Consider the following 23,647-nt stretch of genomic DNA (forward strand, 5'->3'; position numbering starts at 1 on the left):
AGTGGCTGGCATTTAATAAGCATGAAGAAAATGTTAGCTAGTCTCAGAAATAACTTCTTTCTTTCTTCTTTCCTTTCTTCTTTTCTTTCTTTCTACTGGCCATGATTGTGGCATGTGGAAGTTCCCAGGCCAGGGATCAAACTCATGCCATAGCAGTGACCCGAACCACTGCAGTGACAACGCTAGAGCCTTAACCTGCTGAGCTGCAAAGGAACTTAAGAAGTAACATCTTTTTAATACAAAAATGTTTAGAATTTTTTTCTGAACATGACTATAGAATCTACTCACCTCATCTACAATAACATGAGACACATTAGTTAGAAGACCATCTTCTTGAAGTTTCCTTAGCAAAACCCCTGTTGTACAATAAAGTAACCTGGTAGATTCACTAGCTCGAGACTCCATCCGGATCTGATATCCACACAAAGAATTCTAAAGAAGAAACATAAGGCCAAGATTAGATTCTCACATGCAATCTGGGAAACAAGTTTTTAAAAATGAAGCACAGAGTTCTCTTGTGACACAGCAGGTTAAGGATTCAGCACTGTCACCGCAGTGACTGGAGCCACTGCTCTTGGTGTGGGTTCTGTCTCTGGCCTAGGAACTTATTACATATGCTGTGGGTACGCACCCTCCCCCCCAAAAAAAGGCAAAGCACAGGTGCTGATCCTGCTGCTGTATGGAGCAGTCTAAGCAGATGTATTTAGTGCAATTTATTACTTTACCACAATCTTTAATTATATAAAACTATAAAATTTGTTTTGGCTATTTTATTTTTTTGTCTTTTGAGGGCCCCACCCATGGCACATGGAAGTTCCCAGGCTAGGGGTCTAATTGGAGCTGTAGCTGCTGGCGTACGCCAGAGCCACAGCAACACCAGAGTCACAGCAATGCCAGATTCGAACCACATCTGCAACCTACCCCACAGCTCACAGCAACGCTGGATCCTTAACCCACCAAGCGAGGCCAGGGATCGAACCTGAAACCTCATGGTTCCTAGCTGGATTCGTTTCTGCTGTGCCCCGATGGGAACTCCTGTTTTGGCTATTTTAAACAAGAAGAAAAACCTGTTTTCTTTTCAGTGTGTTGAAATAAAATCTGTTCACCTGCACTGAGTGCCACTAACATGATTATGAAAATAACAGGGAATCTTGAAGTCACTTCTACTTCCATTTTATTTATTTATTTATTTATTTTTTAGGGCCACACTTGCAGCATATAGAAGTTCCCAGGCTAGGGGCTGAACTGGAGCTGGAGCTGCTGGCTTACACCACAACCACAGCAACACAGGATCTGAGCCATATCTGCAAACTACACTGCTTGCAACAATGCTGAATCCTTAACCCACTGAGTAAGGCCAGGGATCGAACCTGCATCCTCATGGATACTAGTCAGGTTCTTAACCCATTAGGCCACAACAAGAACTCCCCCATTACATTTTATTTCTTACTTCTGTAGTCATTTGTTTTATTTGTAAACATGTCTGCCATCCCCTTAATGTAAATTCCTTGTAAGGCAGAAATTGTGTTCTTTTTCCTTTTACATTTCATGAGAGAAACTCAGACAAACTGCCACATAAAATTTTGTTTAGTGAAGGGTACTAGCTTAGAGAAAAGTTTTAAGAACCATATCTAAAAAGAACAATTCAAAGTATAATTAAACTGAGTTACATGAACTTGGAATTAATATGGAATTAATCATATTTGGTTCTAATTTTATCAGTTCCTATACTTTGCAGTCACTCTGGTTAAGGTTTGGCCAGTTTTGTGGTCAAATCATTGTTATTATTTTTTTGTCTTTTTTTTTTGCTATTTCTTGGGCCGCTCCCACGGCATATGGAGGTTCCCAGGCTGGGGGTCTAATCGGAGCTGTAGCCACCTGCCTATGCCAGAGCCACAGCAACGCGGGATCCGAGCCGTGTCTGCAACCTACACCACAGCTCACGGCAACACTGGATCGTTAACCCACCGAGCAAGGGCAGGGACCAAACCCACAACCTCATAGTTCCTAGTCAGATTCGTTAACCACTGCGCCACGACGGGAACTCCAAAATTAATATTTTCATGGCAAAATGCATGACAACAGATATTTAAGTACTTTTTCTATTTTTTTAATATACTGGATTTGAAAATAGTCTGATATTTTCTTCTATATTGTTTTTTCCTTTTGTTCATTGAGCTAATGAAAATCATTCAGGAATATACATTCTATAGAAAAGATTTCCAAATACTTGAGATATATAAATTTTAGTTATATTCGTATGTGTTTATATTCTTGGATCAATTTAGAATGTAATATATTTGAATACGCAATCATTAAAGTGAGTATATTTGTCCTTTTTTATGAGAATTTTAGTGAGTTACTGACAATCATTTTCATATTAAGGAGAGTGGCATACCATTCCATTTATCAAAGAAGACATGAAAAGTGCCCTAAAATGTGTTACTGAACAACTAATATCAGTCAGAACTCCATAAATGGTAGAGTTCCATTTGGATCCCAAGATCATGGGTGAATGATGTCACCATTCACTGAGGAAGAGTTGAACAGTATCTTACCTTTCCTCCAGGTCCATTTTCACAGCCCAATTCGTCACACACTCTTGTGGCTAAACTTACTGCTGAGATTCTCCGGGGCTGGGTACAGACAATGTTACATTTACTTGTGCCCCACTCATTTAGAAGCAAATCTTCCAAAAGAAAGTGTGGCACTTGAGTGCTTTTACCACTCCCTGTTTCACCTGCCACAACTACAACCCGGTGCCTTTTAAGAGTTTCAACAATTGAATTCCTGTGTTTGAACACAGGCAACTGTTGCCTTTCCTTTAGAAGTCTCTGATACTTAGGTGTGCTTTGCAACTTTCTAAAGAGGTTTCTAACAGGTTCCAAATCTTCTGCTTTTTCTGATTCCAAGGACAGAGCAGAAAAATCCTCATCGGACACTAAATTTTCCCAAGATTCCTCAGGATCTTCAGAGTTTTCTTTCTTATTTTCTGAATGCTGTTGTTGTTGTTGCTGCTGCTGTTTCAATTTATTCAGAAGTTTGGCAATAAAAAGATCACGTGGTTTATTGGTTTCCATTTTATTTAATTCTTCCTTTTTCTTTTCTGCATCACTCCACTCCAGCCAAACATCTCGGTATGTGGGAGGAAGTAACTGATGAACTGACTATAAAAGAAAACAACAGCAGTATGTCATTTTTACTAACTACTGGAAACCAAAATTCAATAGGTTAGAACTTAGCTCTCTTCCTCTTAAAATGTCTCTTAAAACTAGTAAATTATTACTTTAAGATATACATACATACAATACAAATTTATAAATAGCATATCATAGTTAGGTTTTTAGACATACTAGCTGTGTGATCTTGGGCAAGTAACTTAACCTCTCTGTGTCTCAGTTTCTAATAGTTCAACCTTTATAGGCATACTCTGAGGTAAACTTTAATCATGTAAAGTGCCTATTCCTGGAACACATTAAACTACTAAATATATGTTTATTATTCATTCCTACAGTGGTTATGTAGATGATCCATAAAGAATTTCTAAAACAAAGTTCTCGCTGAGATTCTGGCAGTATTCTGTAATATTACAGATCAAAGTATTTTAAATGACCTATATTGGATGGAATCTGTTATCTTAATTCTGTGTTATAAAATAGCCTACAATTATTTCTATAACATTGGTAGTCATTTTCATCAATTAAACTTAGCTTATGATGCATTATGTTACAAAGTGAGGGAAAAATATGAGTTTCCATTGTGGATTAGCGGTAACGGACCCAACTAATATCCATGAAGACATGCGTTTGATCCCTGGCCCAGCTCAGTGGGTTAAGGATCCAGTGTTGCTATGAGCTGTGGTGTAGGTCACAGATGCGGCTTGTTTCTGGCATTGCTGTGGCTATTTGACTCCTAGCCCGGGAACTTCTATATGCCACGGTATGGTCCTAAAAGACAATAAATAAAATAAAAATACAAAATGAAGGCATTGCAGATGTTAAGAACTTTTACTGAAAGAAAAGTTGTCTAAATTTTCAGTGGTTCTATTTCCCCACGAAGAAAGATGTACACATTTATTATAAAAAGGAAATGTTGACAATACCCACCTCCCCCCTAAAAAGAGCATTGTGTTCTCTTAAAAGTGCTTTCTTTAGTAGTACTTTATTTTCATCTTTCTTTAAACTGGAAGCTTCCTGTCTAAGACTGAAAACTGAAACCAATGTCTAATTTTTTAAAGTTGAGAGAATATAACATTAAAGGAAAACAAATGTTTAAAAATTCTCATTAATTCAACCACTCTAGCACAACTACTTTTTAATCTGTAAATCAGTACAGCTTGCAAAGTGAGATCAAGTGGTTCAGAGCCTCAGGTCTAATGAGAGAACGACTGAAGAATGTTTAGGAATGAGAGGAAGTCAAAATTATAAATAGGCTGAAACAAGGATCAATCAGAAACATTCAGTAGAAAGAAAATTGGCACAAAGGGCCATAATTAAATATCACCTTCCACATTCAGATAGTTTTACGTTGACAAAATATACCCATTACAAGTGATTTTTGAAACACCTAGATTTAAAAAGTCTTACCTGCCCTTTCACTAAACGATAAAGAGCTAAAGTAGCTCCCAGGTGCTGAGCTTGCATGCCATCCTCTGTTAAGATTGTAGGGCACACTGCCAGGACGTCATCTTCAGACTTGACTACCCTTACCCTACAAAGAAGCCAAAAACATTTAAAAATGAAATCAATGAAGTAACAAAGGTCAGAATTCCATTAACACTGAACTGTAGTTTACATTAATTATTTAAACATTTCCACAGAAGACATGGCACTAGATAATGATTTATAAGCACTATCAATCTTAGGTGTAGAACTAGCTTCTTAAATGTCTACTTAACTCATGAGAAAGAAAAAGATTCTCATTCATTGTAGATTTTTCTAAAAGTTCACTCAGTTCACCAAAAACATACCTACATTTCCAGTATCTACCTACTGGAACTTTTTCAAAGGAAGGATTTGGACTCTTGGGAAGATTCTTCCTGACCCAATCGATCAGAAATTGTTTGGGAGACTTTCCAGTCCAGCTTCGAGCAGTATAGTCAAAATTTCTTACATCATGAGGTTCTTTCTTTTTCTCTAAAATGACAAAGATTGGTTCTTTAAAAATGGTCATGTACATTCTCTTGAGGGATTAAAATTCTCTGACTTTTGGGTATAGACTTTTAAAACAGAACAGATTAAGAAAGGACAGATGGAAAGGTCTGCTCTTCTGTAAGTGATGTAAGGAAATCCTCTTGATGGACTGAATCAGTGAAAATCTGAATCTTTTAAAAAAAGTATCTTGGGTATGTTACTATTTTTTTTTTTCTTTTCATGGTTGCACTTGTGGCATATGGAAGCTCCCAGGCTAGGGTCTGAACTGGAATAGCAGCTGCTGGCCTACATCACAGCCATGGCAACACCAGATCCAAGCCACATGTGTGACCTGTGCTATAGCTTGCTGCAGTGCCAGATCCTTAACCCAGTGATCAAGGCCAGTGATAAACCCGCATCCTCACAAAGACAACGTCAGGTCTTTAACCCACTGAACCACAATGGGAACTCCCTGAGTAAGTTATATATTTCTATAAAATATCTATGATGCTATCCATCTCATGATTGTTTAGAATACTCTGAATTACAGTGTTGGGTAGGCTACCACACAGGAAGGTAATCTTTTGAAAAGATATTAATCAGATGTCATTTCTGCTTCACAGCTGCCACTACTACCACTTTCAATGGCTTCATGTTATGGGTAAGATAAAATCTGAATTCTTCCTGACTGCCTAAAAAGTCATGGGCCATCCCTGCCTATTTGTTGTTGCTCTCTTATCATGCTCACGATGCTGTAGCCACACTGGTCATCAGTCAATTCCTTAAATGCTCTAAACCTGCCTGGCCCAATATGGTAGCTACCAGCCACATGTGGCTAAATTAAAATAATTAAAATTCAGTTTCTTAGTTGTACTAGTCACATTTCAAGTGCTCGATAGAGTTGTCCCTTGAACAACATGGGTTTGAACTACACAGGTCCACTTATATGCAGATTTTTTTTTTCAGTAAATACATAAAAATATACAGTGAGAACATCATGTGTGAGACATATTAAAGTGAATAGCCTATCCTTAGATAGGCATTAGGTGATATTTAATATAAATTAAAAATATGTTAGTTTTCTTATTATTTTATAACTTTGCTTTCAAAGAATTACACTACTGAATAGTATGCCTCTCTCTTATAGGTGGAGAAAACTGAGTATCAGCCTATATCGCAAGTAAGTGGTTTTTTAAAAAAATGTAACAATGATTCCAATATTATATTATGAATATGACCATGATACTGTATGCCATAAAAAATTCTTATAACAATTCATTCATTGGTGTATAAGGTTAGGCTACAGTGAAGCAACTGTATTGAGTATAGTGGCTGCCATAAAACAATCATACTGCTGTTTCTTGATTATCAGTGCATGAATAATTTATACTTATAAGCAAGTAAGAATTTCTTTTTCACATCATCTTTTCATTTTTTTTAATGTCTAGTGTTGGTAATACATACAACATCTACGGCATTTTGTATCACATAAGACAATATTGATACAGGTACTGAGAGATGATTCATCTTGTAAATAGATGATATAAGCTCATGGAATTTATACAGTCCAGTGCCGTAAATGTATTTTCTCTTCATTACGATTTTCTTAATAACATTTTCTGTTCTCTATTTTATTGTAAGAATATAGTATATAATACATATAACACACAAAATATGTGTTAACTGACTATCAGTAAGGCTTCCAGTGAACAGTAGGCTATTATTTTAAGTTTTGGGGAAGTCAAAAGTTACACACAGATTCTTGACTGAGCAGGGGTCAGCACCCTTGTCCTCTGCATTGTTCAAGGGTCAACTGTATTCATATTTGGCTAGCAGCCACCACACCGGACAGTGCGAATATAGAATATTTCCATTATGGAGTGTTTTGTTAAATAGTGATGCTTTAAGCCCCTTTCCACTTTATACTTCCAACGTACTGTCTCCTTTCTTGGAAGGGTCTTTCCACCAACTCAACACCAGGCTAATTCCTGATCACCTTCAGATCTCAAAGCAAGACCTCAGCAATGTTTCCCCAGTCCAAATTAGGCCCCCCCCCCCCCCCGTTATCTCTATTATTAGAAGCCAGTTTTCTTTCTTTGACAGCACATATTACAATCTGTAATTGTGTTTGTGTACAATTAAAGATTATGTTCCTTTCTAGATTATATAATGGAAGAGGGCAAAGACTAAGTTATTTTGTTTATAAGTGTACGTATAGCACCTGATATTCTAAACAATAAAAATTAAAATATTTGTGCAAAGGATGTATAATTAAAAGAATGGACATTTTCATGGGATTCAACTGACTATATCATAGATTGATAAATACACTAGCTCTATAAATAATTTTCTTAGGAGCAAAATGAAAAGCACTCTTGGGGAATTCTGGTGGCATGGCAGGAACAAGAGGAGGTTTAAGGAAGAGGGGCTCTTTGATTCGAGCCTCTAAGCAAGGGAAAAGTTGGCCAAGAAGGGGATAACAGGGTAAGTAAGGTCATGGAGCCATGAAACACATGTTTTAAAGAAAAATGTAGCTGTAGTATGTAGCTGGGAGAATAAGGTGGAAGGGTAGATCGCAAAGGATCTTCAATGCCATGATACAGGGTTTGAACTTGTTATTGATTAAAGTTTTTAACATGAAACTCAAATTTAGATCTGTATTATGGAAGGATAATTCTGGCAGGAGTTTGGAGGATGGACTGGAGGGAGATGAGGCAAGATATCTGTAATTACAAAATGCTATACAAGTTATTATAATTATTACTTTTCCATGACAGCACGTGGAAGCGAAACTTTACTGCTATCTTATATAGTGTGCTAGAATTGAATACAAAGAAACATAATTTCTCAATTATATATTCCTTGTTACTTTACTATTTACAAATTACACCCCTAAACACTTTCCCTTCATTTTACCTTTCTCTTCTTCAGTAGCAGCTGTAGATTTTTCAAATAAATTGAAGTTCAAAGCACTTTCCCCTTCCACGGCTACAGAAGGCTTCTTCCTTTCATTCTGTTGATTTGAAATCTTTATAGCTGGATTGAATACTGGATGGTCTTCTAAAGTTTCCATTTCTACCAAAAAAAAAAAGATGCTTATTCACTTTATTTTTATTTGTATTTTTTTATGCCTTTTTATTTTGCAAAGATTGATTTAAAACAACAACAACAATATTCCTTCTTTTTCCTAGTAGATAATTATTCAACACTTCCTATTAGGAATTTGTCCTAGAAGTCAGAGGCAATTTATTTTCATATCACATACTAACATTTTCCTCCCTCCCCCCCCCCTTTTTTTTTTGCACACCTGCAAGCATATGGATGTTCCCAGGCTAGGGGTCAAATTGGAGCTGCAACTGCCAGCCTATGCCACAGCCAAAGCAACACTAGATCCAAGCCATATCTGCAACTTATGCCACAGCTTGTGGTAATGCCAGATCCTTAACCCACTTGACGAGGCCAGGGATTGAACTCACATCCTCACAGACACTATGCTGTGCTAAGCCACAATGGGAACTCCCTAACATTTTTAAAAACAAATTATTTAAGAGATGTAGAAGGCCTGGAAAAATATCTTCACTAGAAATAAATACTCATGGAATTACATCCACCTCTCTTTCTTGAATGGAGATAGTATGGTATACATCTGAGATTGACAAACTGGCTTGCAAGCCAGATTCAGCCTCACTGCCTATTTCCGTATGGTCTGAAATCGAAGAATGACTTTTTACCTGCTTGAAAAGACAAAAGGAAGAAATATTTTTGACGTGAAAATTATATGAAATTTCTACATCCATAAATACAGTTTTATGAGAACATAACCATTTGCTTATGTATTATTTAGGACTGCTTTTATGCTGTGACAGAGTTGAATAATCATTAACAAATTGCAAAGCCTACAATATTTACTGTTTGGCTTTTAGCAAAAAAAAAGTTTGCAAGTCCCAAGTATAACTATTAGGAAAAAGCAGACATATTAAAAAGAGGCAACCTGAGTTCCTAGTGTGGCTCAGCAAGTTAAGGACATGATGTTGTCTCTGTGAGGATGTGGGTCAATCCCTGGCCTTGCTCAGTGGGTTAAGGATCTGGCATTGCCACAAGGTGCAGTGTAGGTCTCAGGTGCGGCTCTGATCTGGTGTTGCCTTGGCTATGATTGTAGGCCTCAGCTGCGGCTCCAGTTCAGACCCTAGCCTGGGGACTTCCATATGCTGCAGGTGCAGCCATTAAAAAATTAATTAATTGACTAATTATTTTTTAAAAAGAGGCAACCTCCATCCTAAGGAGGCCAACAAAGAAAAGACATTTATACATCTAAGAATTTTAAAATGTTTACCTCTTTGAAATTTCCTTATTTTTTCTTGAGCCTCTTTTTGGCCTTGCCTGTTTTTTTCTAGTTTAAAAGTAGCTGCTTGCTCCTTGATATCCAGAAGTTTTGCTGCAAGTTGCAAGTACCTTTCATTCTGTTGTTCCAAATAAGACGATAATAAAGAAATAAAAAGAGAAAGATTACTTTATCTAGTCAAGGTATTGTATCAAAACCTATGATTTTTAAAATCTTATTCTTTGATTCAACATATCTACTCAGAAATTTTTCATGGAGAAATAATACAAATATACATGTAGATGTGCAGGTACATAGCTGTGTACTGTAGTAGTTATTAAAAAGGAAAACTGGAAATCAAGTGTGGTACATCCCTACAGAGCAAACTAGTCAGCCACTGGGAAAAAAAAGTGAGGTAGCAAAAGAATGAGGGTGATCCACATGGAAAAACTTCCTTGACATATTAAATAAAATAAAGCAAAGTACAGAATTAAAATGTAGGTAAGAGCTCACTTCTGTAAAAGAAAAATTAAATTTTTATACATTTTATAAATATATGTATTTAAAGGATTGTATATGCAGTAATATAATACTCTTACCTGAAAGTTACCTTCCCATAACATCTGTCTTAGGGAAGATAGTCAGGGACATTAAAAAAAAAAAAGTCTCTGGGAAAAATGGTTCTCTAGGAAAAAAATAAAGCTTAAGGATTTAACTCAGCTGAGAAAAGGTAGACAGAGTTTGCAGCTAAACTCAAATTACTGTTTTTGTACTTTAGGTTAACAGCAGATGAGAAACACCAAAGAACCAGGTAGAGAAGAGGGTATGTGCAGTGCTGCTATGAAACACAATTGCTGAGACAAAGGGAAAAGAGACAACTAAGGAAACAAAACCAGCTGAATTCTGGGACCATTTTGTGGAGAAGCAAACATCGACACAGTGTAACAGGAAAGTTAGCAACTCCTCAAATTCACCCAAATCACACTTACTCTTTCAATCCTTCCTATCTATGGCACTGATATCACCATCCCTCCACACTAGATCCTTAGCCCACTGAGCAAGACCAGGGGTTGTACCTGCATTCTCATGGATACTAGTCAGGTTTTTTACCCACTGAGCCACAATGGGAACTGCACCTTAAACATTATTAAACTTGATGTAAAATGTCAAATTCTTATCGGTCACCTGCCTCCACGCTTTTAGCAACTCTTCACAATCAAGATGTAAAGTTGTCAAATTCATTTTTTAGGCATCAAAATCTTCTGGTCTCAGTTGAACTCACCTGTTTATTTCTATCTGCCACCAACACATTTTGTCTTGTTTATTGTTTAACACTCAAAGGCCCCTCGTGCAATCCCACTTCTGTATCCTTATTCACACTATTTCACCCATATGGACCATCTTATTCTTTGTTCCCTATGCACACTACATGCATCCTTCAGGTTCCACCCCTCTTCTTTGAAGTCTTGACTTAACACTACAATCAGAAGAGACCTCTTTCTTTGAACCTCAAAGTAAGACATGTAGCATCCTAAATTCTTTTTGTTTGTATCACTTTAATATAATCATGGTTAAAAAAAACTTACAGGATACAGAGAATATAAAAAAGAAGTCTCCTCCCACCCTACAACCCCAGTCCTAATCACTAGTAATAGCTTTTTGTGTATCTCTCCAGATGTTTTCCTTGTATGCATAATAATGCAAATATATGTGTGTATATATTTATATATTCTTTTATGTAAATGAGTTAATTATACTACACATGCTGTTCTGAAACTTCCTTTCTTTCTTTCCAAATCAACTTTATAAAAGTATGATTCACTTATAATAAAATGCACCCCTTTTAAGAGTATAGGTGAATGTGTTTGATAAATGTGTATGTCCATGTAACAATCATCATAATCATAAAACATTGCCATCATCCTCAAAAGTTTCCCCATCATGTCTAATAGTCATGTCTTATAGTCAATCTTCTTCGTCCATTTCTGGACTCAAGCAACCACTGATCTGCTTTCCCTCGTTAAAGATTGATTATGCAAAGATAACTTTTCTGGAATTTAATATAATGAAATTGTTCAGCATATACTCATTTGTGCTTGGCTTCTTTCATTCTTATATAATATTTTTGAGAGTTGCCTGAAGTGTTTGGTTGTTATAAATAAAGTTGCTGCTTTCCAAAGAGCCAGTTTTCCAAAGTGGTTGTACAATTTCATTTTATACTCTTAAAATCGATGTTTGAGTGTTCCCGTTACTTCACATCCTCCCAACATTTGGTATTACCGATCTTTTTAAGCTTAGCCATTTTTTTGGTGGAGGGGTTGCTTTTTAGGGCTGCACCTGAGGCATATGGATGCTCCCAGGCTAGGGGTTGAATTGGAGTTAAAGCTGTCGGCCTATGCCACAACTACAGCAATGCCAGATCTGAGCCACGTCTGTGACCTACACTACAGTTCACAGCAATGCTGGATCCTTAACCCACTGAGCAAGGCCAGGGATCAAACCCAAAACCGCATTGTTCCTAGACGGATTTGTTTCTGCTGCGCCACAACAGGAACTCCAGCTTAGCCATTTTGATAGATATATAGTCGTATTTCATTGCAGTTCATTTTTATTTCTTCTAAGACTAGTGATACTGAACTTATTGGTACATGTCTATTGGCCATGAACATACCTATTTTTATAAAGTATGTTTTCCTTTTGAAATTTCTTTATAAATTCCAGAGAGGTCTTTTATCAGATATTTGTATTATCTTCTTCCTATAACTTGGATTTTTCACTTAACCTTATCTTGTTATTTTTAATTTTTAAAATTTTTTTTAGGGCCACACCTGTGGCATATGGAGGTTCCCAGGCTAGGGGTACCCACTGAACGAGGCCAGGGATCGAACCCGCAACCTCATGGTTCCTAGTCCGATTCATTTCCACGGCGCCATGACAGGAACTCCACTTAACCTTATATTTTTAGTTTATCTTATGATACCTAGGTTTTCTCTGTCCAGGCAATGGGATTTCTCTAAAAAGGAATGTATTTTTTAAAATATCCAAGTAATTTAGCATACTTCTTACACATAACAATCATTTAAAAATATTAGGTGATTATCTCTTTAACCATGGGACATCTGTTGAGCAGTTATTTTGTGTCAGGTTTTTTCCTAAGTGTTATGTTGTTAAATCTTCATATAAAATCCTAGAGGTATTTCCTCAGTTTACAAAGGAGGAAACTTAAGTCTTAAAAATGTTAAATATTTAGCTAGGAATAAGCAGCTAGAAGCCCAATAAAAAATTTCTACTCACAGTCTCGGAGTTCCCGTCGTAGCGCAGTGGAAACGAATCTGACTAGGAACCATGAGGTTGTGGGTCGATCCCTGGCCTCATTCAGTGGGTTATGGATCTGGCGTTGCCGTGAGCTGTGGTGTAGGTCGGTGGCAACAGCTCCGATTAGACCCCTAGCCCGGGAACCTCCATATGCCGTGGGTGCAGCCCCCTAAAGACAAAAAAAAAAGTCGAAAAAAAAAAAATTCTACTCACAGGGTCAAATTTTTCTTCTTCTAAACTTTTAGAAGTCTCACTCTTTTCTTCTTCATTTTGTTGTTCAGCATATCTCAAAATCCATTCTTTCATATTTACTTCCAACTCTTTTTCTTCTTTTGGCTAGAAAGAAAAAACAAATATCTGAAAAACCAAAATCAGAAAAAGGTGTCAAAACTATCATCAAGTGTCACTGCTTTTACACTTTCTTTAGACTGAGAAACAGTAGACACATAAGCCTCAAAAATCATATTCTCCACTGTTCAGTGAAGGACAAGTGAATTGAACATATTAATAAGCCTAAATTTACATAAGCCAAAGAATTCGTAAAAGGCAAAGAAATGAAAGGAGAACTGTTAAAAACTGGTGTTATTCCTTAAAAACTGGTTTTGTGAAGATGATGCTTCTCTAAATTTTTGTTTTATTTTTAAGCTTTTTTGAGGTATGACTGATACATTAAAATTGCACATATTTAATACACATGTTATTGTAATGACTATATTTTATATCACTCATTTTGATGAGTTTGGACATACACATATACCCACGAAACATCACTATAGTCTAGATACTAAACATATCCAACTCCTCCAAAAATTTTTGTGTTCTTTTGTGTGTGTGCTTTGGTAGGGGAAGAGGGGTAGTCGTGCTAAGAATACTTAACATGAGATCTATCCTCTTAACATATTTTAAAGTACACAACACTGTGCTGTTAGCCACAGGCACTATGTTGCACAGCAGATCTCTAGAACTTATTCATCGTGTATAAGTGAACATTTACAACCATTAAGCAACATTTCCCCACTTACCCCTCTTCCCCTGCCTTAGCCCCTGGTAACTTCCATTCTATTTTCTGTTTCTATGAATATCACTATTTTAGAGACTTCATATAAGTGAAATCATTCAAGTATTTGTCTTTCTATGGCTGGCTTATTTAATTTAGCATAAAGGTCCTAGGTTCACCCATGTCCATAGATAGTTTACGATATGGAGAGTATCTATGAGTAATGCCCTAATGTACACTTTCTGGTTTCAGTGCTTTTCTGTAATCCCCTTCCACAAAGATTTTTTTTTTTTTCCTTTTTAGGGCCGTACCCATGGCATATGGAGGTTCTCAGGCTAGGAGTTGAATTGGATCTATAGCTGCAGGCTTGCACCACAGCCACAGCAACACATGATCTGAGCTGCATTTGTGACCTACACCACAGCTCACAGCAACATCAGATCCTTGACCCACGGAGTGAGGCCAGGGATCGAACCTGCAACCGCATAGTTCCTAGTTGGATTCATTTCTGTTGCACCACGACAGGAACTCCAACACATAGATTCTGAATAGTCCACATGACTTGCTTCAACCAATGGACGTTAGCAAGCAGGGGTTGGATAAAAATTTGTACATTGGGGCTTATCATCTTGAGATACTCGCTCTTGGAAGCCAGATGTCATGTAAGAAGTCTGACCACCCTAAATCACCACATGAGAGGAAACCTAAGCTAGTCATGTGGGCAGAGAGACCTAGCTAGTCAGCTGAGGCACTAGCCATGTGAGAAAAGAAATCATTTTAGGTGTTCTAGCCTGAGAAGACACCCCATGGAACAGAAGAACTGCCTAGCTGAGCCCAGCCCAGACTGCAAAATCCTAAGAAATAAATTGCTAGTTTAAGCCACTATGTTTTTGGGTGGTTTGTTATATAGCAATGGATAACTGAAACTGACAGTGATAGGAGAGTTTGGTAAACCCATTAGTCATGTTCAATAAGAAAGAAATGTTATTATAATCTAGTATTTATACCCTTATGAACTGTTACATGTACTTCATTCTGATTTTATACAACTTTTTTTTTTTTAAAAAAAGCAAGTTAATTTCTCATTTTTTAATTTAATTTAATTTTATTTTTGTCTTTTTGCCATTTATTGGGCCACTCTCGTGGCATATGGAGTTCCCAGGCTAGGGGTCTAATCGGAGCTGTAGCAGCCGGCCTCCACCAGAGCCACAGCAACACAGGATCCGAGCCGTGCCTGCAACCTACACCACAGCTCACGGCAACGCCGGATCTTTAACCCACTGAGCAAGGCCAGGGATCGAACCAACAACCTCATGGTTCCTAGTCGGATTCGTTAACCACTGTGCTACAACGGGAACTCCTGATTTTATACAACTTTAAATTTCATTTAATTCTTAAATTACCTTAATCTTACGATCTTCTTGCTGTTTTTTGGTTTTAGGCTGCAACGGAGGTGACATAGTGGCTTGTATTTGAGGAGACTGGAATTTTGGCCTATTTTTAGGTTGTTGCTCTTCAAATTCCTGACTGAATCCTTCAGGAAGTGCATCTTAAAAGAAATTGAAATGAATAAATATGTACCTCACACACAAAACATGCAAGTATTTATTAAATATACTCCTAAGCTTTGCTGAGACAAAGAGAACCTAATTTTCTCCCATCTCTCATGTCCTAATAGAAATCCTATAATCAACCTCATTTTGTTATCAAACCAGTGGGAACATGACCGACCCACTTCTATTTGGCTATTTATTTCACTCTCAATTTGCTAGACTCCTAAGTTTTCTTAAGAAAATCTTAACCCTTCCCATTCTTTGGTTGCCTGTCTAGCATGTGGGATTATCCTTAATCAGTGATACAAGCAATCTGTACTCCAGGTTCTTGCCAAAGATTACAGTGGTAATCAAATATTATTTATCCAAAGCCAGACAAGCCCTAATTTCTAAACCAAAACCAGGTGTCACAACCTGACAGGTAATAGGCAAACTCTGAGAATCTCCTATATTAAGTGCACTGAAAAATGGCCATCAACAACTGAAAGCAACACACACCCACAAAATTTCTTCTTGCACAGGCTCCAACCTCTAAGAAGAATATGCTGAAGACTATAAAACAGTAGGAACACTCTAAAAATAAATAATTATAACAGTGAAAAGTATTTTCAAGTGAAAATCTTGTTATAAATATCATAAATACCAAAAACGTTTTTATAAACTGAAAAATGTTTATGACGATACTGCTTACCATCTGAAAGGTTCAAACAGAGCCAATCCAAGGCAGAATGAAGATCACCTCCATGTAAGAGTGTGTTAGTCATCGCATCTTCAATGTCCTTAGTCTTGAATGAAAATGCTTGTAAAGCCATGTATAAATCCTATGAAAGGGATGTGAAAAAGTCATTCTGTCAATTTTCTCTTTCATTTTTAAGTATATTCTTTCCTTCATTTTAAACCAGAAACTCTGACACAAATTTTAAGTCCAAAAATACTTTTTTTTTCCCAGTTAGAAGAGTTAAACGTGCTCACTGTATTAAGAATTTGAGAACCACAGAAAAATTAAAAAAGACCAGGAGAAACTGCTCATATTCTCACTATCTAAAGATACTGTTTGCAATGTTGTATGTCTCCTTTCATTTTTCAATGATTTTGTAAAAAAAAATTTCACTTAACATTATAACATAAGCATCTTCCCAAACTGTTCATCACTTTTAATAGTTACATAATATTCCACTGGGTGAATCTAATTGTACACTTTCCTACTGTTGACCTTTTAGGTAGGATGTTTCCTTCGTTATAAGCAGTGCATCAATTAATATCTTTATACATAAAAGCAGAACTTTTTAAGGCACTTTCTAAAGCATGATCTTTAGAGCTGGACAGGACTGGGTTCAAATCCAGACTCTGCTTATTTTGCCACTTAGTAATTAACAACCTTAGGCTATTACCTGTGTAATCTTTCCAAGCCTCAATTACTTCATTTGTAAAATGGGGCAAAATACCTTTCAGAATTGGTGTGTCAGTTGGACACAAGTCGAACATAATTTTGGGAATGATATTTAGTTTTCATATCACCATGTTGATGTGTCCACTTGCATTTGGTGCAATGCTCCTTCCCTATTCTTGCTGATGGAACTAATCTACATGAAATCTCAATGGAAGTTGAAAACTTTATCTCACATATTATAGAGCTGTCTTAATGCTCCACTAAAAATAAGTAACTTTAAGAAAAAGTTTGCATAATACCTGTAATTTTTTGGCAGTAAGTCTCCCAGAAATCACTCCCTTGTCATTATTTTGCTTTTTATGCTCATTGATCACTCCAATAATTTTTTGCTCTAGTTTGTTATTAATTACCACCTGTTGAGGCCAAAAAGTCATAGATTAGAAGCTGAATTATTAAATAACATTTAAGAACTAGACAATTAGAACCAAATCAGTTTTTAAGACCAGAATTTCAGCTAAAATCAGATAGTGACTATCATATGTTGGAATACCGTTCATTGGACCACATTCCTACTATATATTTTTTTTTAAAAAATGGAATTCAGGAAAAAGCAACAACATGTAGCAAGAAAAAAAAATCCTTTTACAAAAGCCTCTTGAGGCCATGTCTCAAGACATTGTCCTTGAGCCACACTGAGACTACATTACAAAGACAGACTCCTAAGCCCTATCGTAAACATACTGAATCAGAATCTCTGAGGATGGAACCCAGAAATTTGCCTTAATATAAACCAGCCCAAGCACGAAGACTAAAAGAATGGATACTGCACTAAAAAGGGGGCACATCAAGTAAAAGTAAAAACTATATAAATTATAATTATTAAGTTACAAAAATTATTTTGGCTTCTGAGTTGGTTTCCTATTTTTCCTACTAGCCCTTTTCCCCCCTCTTTCCTCTTAGGGCTGCACATGCGGCATACAGAAGTTCCCAGGCTAGGGATCTGAGCCATGTCTGTGACCTACACCACAGCTCATGGCAATGCCAGATACTTAACCCACTAGGCAAGGCCAGGGATCGAACCCACATTCTTATGGAAACGAGTTGGATTCGTTACTGCTGAGCCACAATGGGAACTTCACCTACCAGGCATTTTATCTTCTGCTGTTTCCATATATCTAACCTAAGATTACACAAGTATCTATCCACAAAAACCACCTTCCTTTGATCATATCTTTACTGAATGCTCATTATGAGCAATGCACAAAAATATATTTCAGGAATTTAGTCTAGCACAAGAAAGATATAAAAAGACAAATTATAACTCAGCATGATAATTATTTTAAAAGATCCAAAGTGGTGATGGAACCACCAGGAAAATCCACCTGGCTAGTTATGAAGGACTTCACAGAGGTGATAAATGGAGAAAGGGGTGTAAGGCATTACAGGCAGAGAGCCCATGGACACAAGTTTGGAATCAAAATCATATGGGATCTCAGGGTACAATAAGATGTGAACAAAAATTTTAAGGGGAGAAGAGTAGTGGAGAGGAGGCTGGCAGGGCTAAGTTAGATCTGAAAGGATGTGTACGCTATACTTAGACATTTGGAGGTTATCCAACTCTTCCTTATTTCGTATAGGAACTCAACAGATGAATATGATTTATATCTCTTCAGCACAGATGAGCAATTATTGTACTATTTACAAACATCTAAAATACCCCATCATTTGCTTACATTTAAGAATATATATTTTTAAAGGTAACATTTCTTGAAATGACTCAAAACCTTGGTACTCACTTTCAAAATAGATTTATCCATATTTGCAGGACCACCAGAATCATTTGCAGAATTAAAACTATAAATTTTCGGACCTATATATAACAGACAATAAACAGTCAAGGCAATTTAATGAATAATACCCATTACACTATTTTACTTTTCCTCCAAAGATTGCTAAATATTAAATATTTTACTTTCCACTTTACCAATAACTCCACCTAGAAGTCAGCAATACTCCCTCTAAATTTTTGAAAACATTTTACCACTTTGCCTTCTATAGGTTAACCAGTTTCTCATAAAGTGTAAATACTTGTCTATCTTTTAGATTAAATCTATCTACATATATTTAAAAATCAGATGCCTTTTTGCTTGGCACTTAGCTGAAGACCTCTCAGAAGGTATTTGATACCTGGCAGAGAAGATGAATAATTTTGAAGAGAAAGTATTCCTCCTAAGGCAAAAAGGAGGTAGGAGTTCTATCATCTTCTATTGAGTATAAGATTGTTCTATTAATTTCTAAGGCTGCTGTGACACATTATCACACACTTGGTGGCTAAATAGAACAGAAATATTCTCTCACAATTCTGAAGACTAAAGGTGTCAATAGGACCATACTCTCTCTGAAGGCTCTAGACAAGAATCCTTTCTTTCCCTTTCTGGCTTCTGGTGACCCCAGGCATTGTTTGGCTTGTCTGCCACCTTCTTAAAATGAGGAGGACCTTATTTCCCATCCCTCTGTGTCCAAATCTCCCTCTCTTTCTCTGGTCCCTCATCACTGGACTTAGGGTCTTCCCTAAAACCAAGATGATTTCAGCTCAAGATGCTTACGCAAAAATCTTATTTCCAAATATGACCACCTTCTGAGGTTCCAGGTGGATATGAACATTTGGGGGTCACTACTCAACCCACTACAACTGCCAGGTCTGTTCCAGTCAACAGAAATGCTATACATATTATCATCTAACAAAGTCTAATTGGGAAGGAATAAACATTACTTCTAAACCTTTGATCTCATGACCTCCTTACTCTCTTAAAAACTATTGAAGATATGAAATACGTGGGTTATAACTGATAGTTATAAAAGGAAAATTTAAAAAAAACCCACATGTTAACATAAATGCTTTTTATGAAAAATAACTACATTTTCCAAAACAGAAAAATTGTTTTCTATTTTTGCAATGTTTGGTTTCTGCATTTAATCTTCTGTAACATCACACATCATGTAGCCACTGTATACTAGTGAGAAAATGAGCATGAAGATGGCAAATAACATTTTAGAATTATCATAAATACAGTTTGCTCTCATTAAGCCTCTGCTAGACACAGGTCTCAAGAATTTACTAGCATCCCCTGAACATACCCACTGTTATATAAAAATAAGAATTTTTTTTTCACTTTGAGACAGCTGAATATTAAGAGTTGCTTATTATGATTTTATAGGTCAAGGACTTACATTGTGCTGTTCATTTTAAGACGCTAGTTAAAATAATGAGGTATTAGAAAATTCTGATATATTATGGTTTAGTTTCCTCATCTTTTAGTCTTAGACTTTACCTAAATCCTAGTAACCCTGATCATAAACCTATGTCAATGATCATAAAGGAGAGTATGTATCAGTAATCTTTAACCATTTATGGGGGTCTTAATAGCTGTAGTAAATTCATTCACAAGTTTAGCATACTAATTAGTTTTAGAAGTCCCTAAACCCACCGAGGAGCCCCAGTTATAACCCTTTTTGAAAACATATACTGATGAATATTTCATTACTCAGGAAAATATTGAGAAACAGTTCAAATTTGATGCGTTACTGACAGAAGTAAGACTAAAAATTTCTTTATTAACCTTTTTTTGGTTTTATTTTTTAAATTACTTAATTGAAGATTGCAGTCTACTCTCACTTCTCTTATAATCATTCCACCTAAGACATCCAACCATATCATGTACTTCCTTGGGGTCAGCTCATACTGCAAACTTTCCAGAGCGTAAATAAAAGGAGTTCTGGGAGTTCCTGTCATGGCTCAGTGGTTAACGAATCCGACTAGGAACCATGAAGTTGTGGGTTCGGTCCCTCCCTTGCTCAGTGGGTTAAGGATCTGGCGTTGCCGTGAGCTGTGGTGTAGGTCGCAGACATGGCTGGGATCCCACGTTGCTGTGGCTCTGGCATAGGCTGGTGGCTGCAGCTCCATTTAGACCCCTAGCCTGGGAACCTCCATATGCTGCGGGAACAGCCCTAGAAAAGGCAAAAGACAACAAATAAATAAATAAATAAAATAAAAGGAGATCCGAATCTCCAGAATATGAGGAGGAAAATGAACAAAATACTGCTGCATATTTACTGGGTGTCAATCAGGGCCTCTAAAAATGGTGCATTTTCATTTTAATCACTACTCTGAGGAACCGAAGCAATAATAAGATCTGCCACAGAGGTATTGCCAATTAAATCAAGTAAACCAGTAAGGCCCTTTCATTTTCAAATTCTTCCTAAAACGTGTTCATATAAGATTATTAGTCAGTGTGAATGAAAACTCTAGGATATGAAATGCATTTTAAAACAATTTGATGGAAATCTTTCTAAACTGTATTTACACTTCCTGCCATAATATATATTACAATAAGAAACATTTTCATGATGTATTACTTATTATGAATATCACTGTGCTGAAAGGCTTGCAGAGGCTACTCAATTCCCTTACACTGCTCTAATTTTCTATTTGGTGATTCTTTGGTCTCCTGTCAGCTGCCTGCTTTCAGAATGTCAAGCTACTAGCCCTCTCGACCCCCAGATTCTAATCGGTTACCTAGGGAAAAGTGAAGGTATGAGAAGAAAACAGATGTTAAAACTTGTAGATAAGTAACCCTACTTTCTTTTTCTTTTTGGGGGGGCTGCTCCTGCAGCACATGTAAGTTCCCAGACTAGGGGTTGAATCAGAGCTTCAGTTGCTGGCCTACACCACAGCCAGATCAGATCCAAGCCTCATCTGCAACCTACACCACATCTCGTGGCAACACTGGATCCTTAGCCAGCTGAGCAGGGCCAGGATCCTCATAGATACTAGCTGGGTTCGCTACCACTGAGTCACAATGGGAACTCTCAAGCAACCCTATTTTCAAACACAATTCTAAGTCAAGAGGCCACTGAATAAAGATGATTTCCACTCTTTTGCCAAGTAATATGCACAAGATTTATGACAGCTATTTTTCTTGCTGCCTAGAGATCTTTGTTTTGTTTTTTTTGTTTCAGATGGAGACAGTTATTGAAAGTTCGACTTGAAATAAGGAAGTTATGTGCAGTATGTATACCTCCAAGGCAAAAGCATTAAGGATTTCAAATTGACAATGACCGTTTATGGAACAATACAACACATATAAATGGCTCTCAAAAATATTTATTTAAGTTGAAGCATAGAAAAACTAAGTGATTTCCTCAAGATGACTCAGCTAACAAAGAAAAGCATCGGCCAGAATGTATTTCTTATTGCCCATTAGCCTTTCTTTTAGAACATATTCCTTTTATACTGTATTGCATTTTACATCATATAGTGATTGCAATGACCCACAATCACTGAGACATTCACTTTGAAGGGTTGGTGTTGGTAACGGGAGCACTAGGCATGCTGGCTCCCTTCTGATCCATTGTATCCATCTGCAAGGAGATCCAAAGTAGTCAAAGAATTCAATCAGGGATATATAAGACTCAGTCCTTGCCTTCACAGAGCTCACATTCTGGTGGAGTAATTAAACAACTAATTATCCAAATAAGCTATGAAGGGGAAGAACAGGTTATTTGGAGAATAGATGAGAGTGAGCGGATATATCTAAGCAGTCGGTGCCTGTGAGGAATCCTAGCTAAAGTCTCTCCCCAATTTAATACCAACACGAACCCCACCCCAACTCTTTCCACCCACATAGATTTCTTGTCTTCCTGCTACACCAACTTTGTTCCCATCTTAGGGCCTTTGTTCTTGTTCTCTAAGACTCAAACATTTGTCCTGAAGATCTAATAGCTGGTTGCTTCAAATCATCTCAGCAGGTGCCCTCATCTCTGTTCTAAACCAAACCACACAATTTATTCTTTACAGGGAGTTCTCTGGTGGCCTAGTGGTTAAGGAGTCAGCATTGTCGCTGCTGTGGCTCAGGTTGCTGCTGTGGCTCAAGTTCGATCCCTGGCCCAGGAACTTCTGTGTGCACAGACAAATAAATAAAAATATCCTTTACCAAGAGACTGTTTTCTGACATTCATGGCACTTTTTCTGTTTTATTTTGGGAGCCCTAAAATAATATATTATTTAGAAACATATAAAACATATATGTACATAAAATATTTATACATACATATAAAATGGCTTTTTTGAGCTTATTCATGACATCAGTCCCCTAGTCTTATTTCCTAAGTCTCAACTAAGTTTAAGGATTTTTCACACAAACACAGCTTTTGGTGTGTAAGCACCCTTTGCCACATCCAATAATGTAACCTGAAAGCAGTGATCTCAGTCTGTTTTATTCTTGAGGCATCCCTAGTGCCTAAAATCTTGCCTGGCATATAGTTGCTCTTCAAGAATTATTTGATGAACAAAGGAAATGAAAAAACAGGAGTGGAAGAATACCCAGAATTGTGTCAAAAGCCATTTTGTGGCGCTAGTCATTTTCTACCTCTAAATGAGAGTCCAGTTGAGAAACTATGCTACGTACAACCCTTCAAATTGGGAGTTCCCATCATGGCTCAGTGGTTAACGAATCCAACTAGGAACCATGAGGTTGCAGGTTTGATCCCTGGCCTCGCTCAGTGGGTTAAGGATCCAGTGTTGCCGTGAGCTGTGGTGTAGGTCGCAGATGAAGCTTGGATCACGTGTTGCTGTGGCTGTGGTATAGGCCAGTGGCTACAGCTCCGACTGGACCCCGAGCCTGGGAACCTCCATATGCCGCAGGTGGGGCCCCAGAAAAAAAAAAAGACAAAAAGACAACCCTTCAAATTGTTTGAAAAGACAGAGGGATAGAAGTAGAGTAAAACAATTACATTTACATTAGGGAAAATAGAGTTCAGAGGTGATTTTTTGTGTGTGTATTTTTCCATTTTTTTCTTAAAAATAGGCCTATTATATGTAATATAAAAATAACCAAACAGGAAAAAGAAAGCAAAATTATGCAGAAATCTTGTTGCAAC

At 37.0% G+C, this 23,647-nt stretch overlaps 1 protein-coding gene and 1 long non-coding RNA gene across 3 annotated transcripts in view; one reads left to right on the forward strand and one right to left on the reverse strand.

The window, feature by feature from the left end:
• The window catches only part of LOC110257321, a 76,037-nt gene extending 60,678 nt beyond the window's left edge, over window positions 1-15,359 (forward strand). The window contains exons 4-7 of the long non-coding RNA XR_002339782.1: window positions 5,756-5,793; window positions 6,280-6,312; window positions 10,232-10,276; window positions 15,207-15,359. This is a non-coding gene — a long non-coding RNA (uncharacterized LOC110257321). The remainder of the gene's footprint in view (window positions 1-5,755; window positions 5,794-6,279; window positions 6,313-10,231; window positions 10,277-15,206) is intronic.
• DHX29 (DExH-box helicase 29) overlaps window positions 1-23,647 on the reverse strand; it is a 51,587-nt gene that overhangs the window by 24,764 nt on the left and 3,176 nt on the right. The window contains exons 2-12 of one of the 2 annotated variants that reach the window (XM_003133948.6): window positions 18,505-18,578; window positions 17,008-17,121; window positions 16,010-16,139; window positions 15,169-15,314; window positions 12,982-13,104; window positions 9,466-9,592; window positions 8,049-8,207; window positions 4,970-5,135; window positions 4,587-4,710; window positions 2,559-3,167; window positions 289-432 (exon numbers count right to left, since the gene is read on the reverse strand). In XM_003133948.6, the coding sequence (XP_003133996.1) occupies window positions 289-432; window positions 2,559-3,167; window positions 4,587-4,710; window positions 4,970-5,135; window positions 8,049-8,207; window positions 9,466-9,592; window positions 12,982-13,104; window positions 15,169-15,314; window positions 16,010-16,139; window positions 17,008-17,121; window positions 18,505-18,578 (1,916 nt within the window). Of the gene's footprint in view, window positions 1-288; window positions 433-2,558; window positions 3,168-4,586; window positions 4,711-4,969; window positions 5,157-8,048; window positions 8,208-9,465; window positions 9,593-12,981; window positions 13,105-15,168; window positions 15,315-16,009; window positions 16,140-17,007; window positions 17,122-18,504; window positions 18,579-23,647 lie in introns of both variants that reach the window. The other variant, XM_013984775.2, reaches the window with a different exon arrangement.

The sequence above is a fragment of the Sus scrofa genome, chromosome 16, assembly GCF_000003025.6.
Source record: "Sus scrofa isolate TJ Tabasco breed Duroc chromosome 16, Sscrofa11.1, whole genome shotgun sequence".
Lineage (NCBI taxonomy): Eukaryota > Metazoa > Chordata > Mammalia > Artiodactyla > Suidae > Sus > Sus scrofa.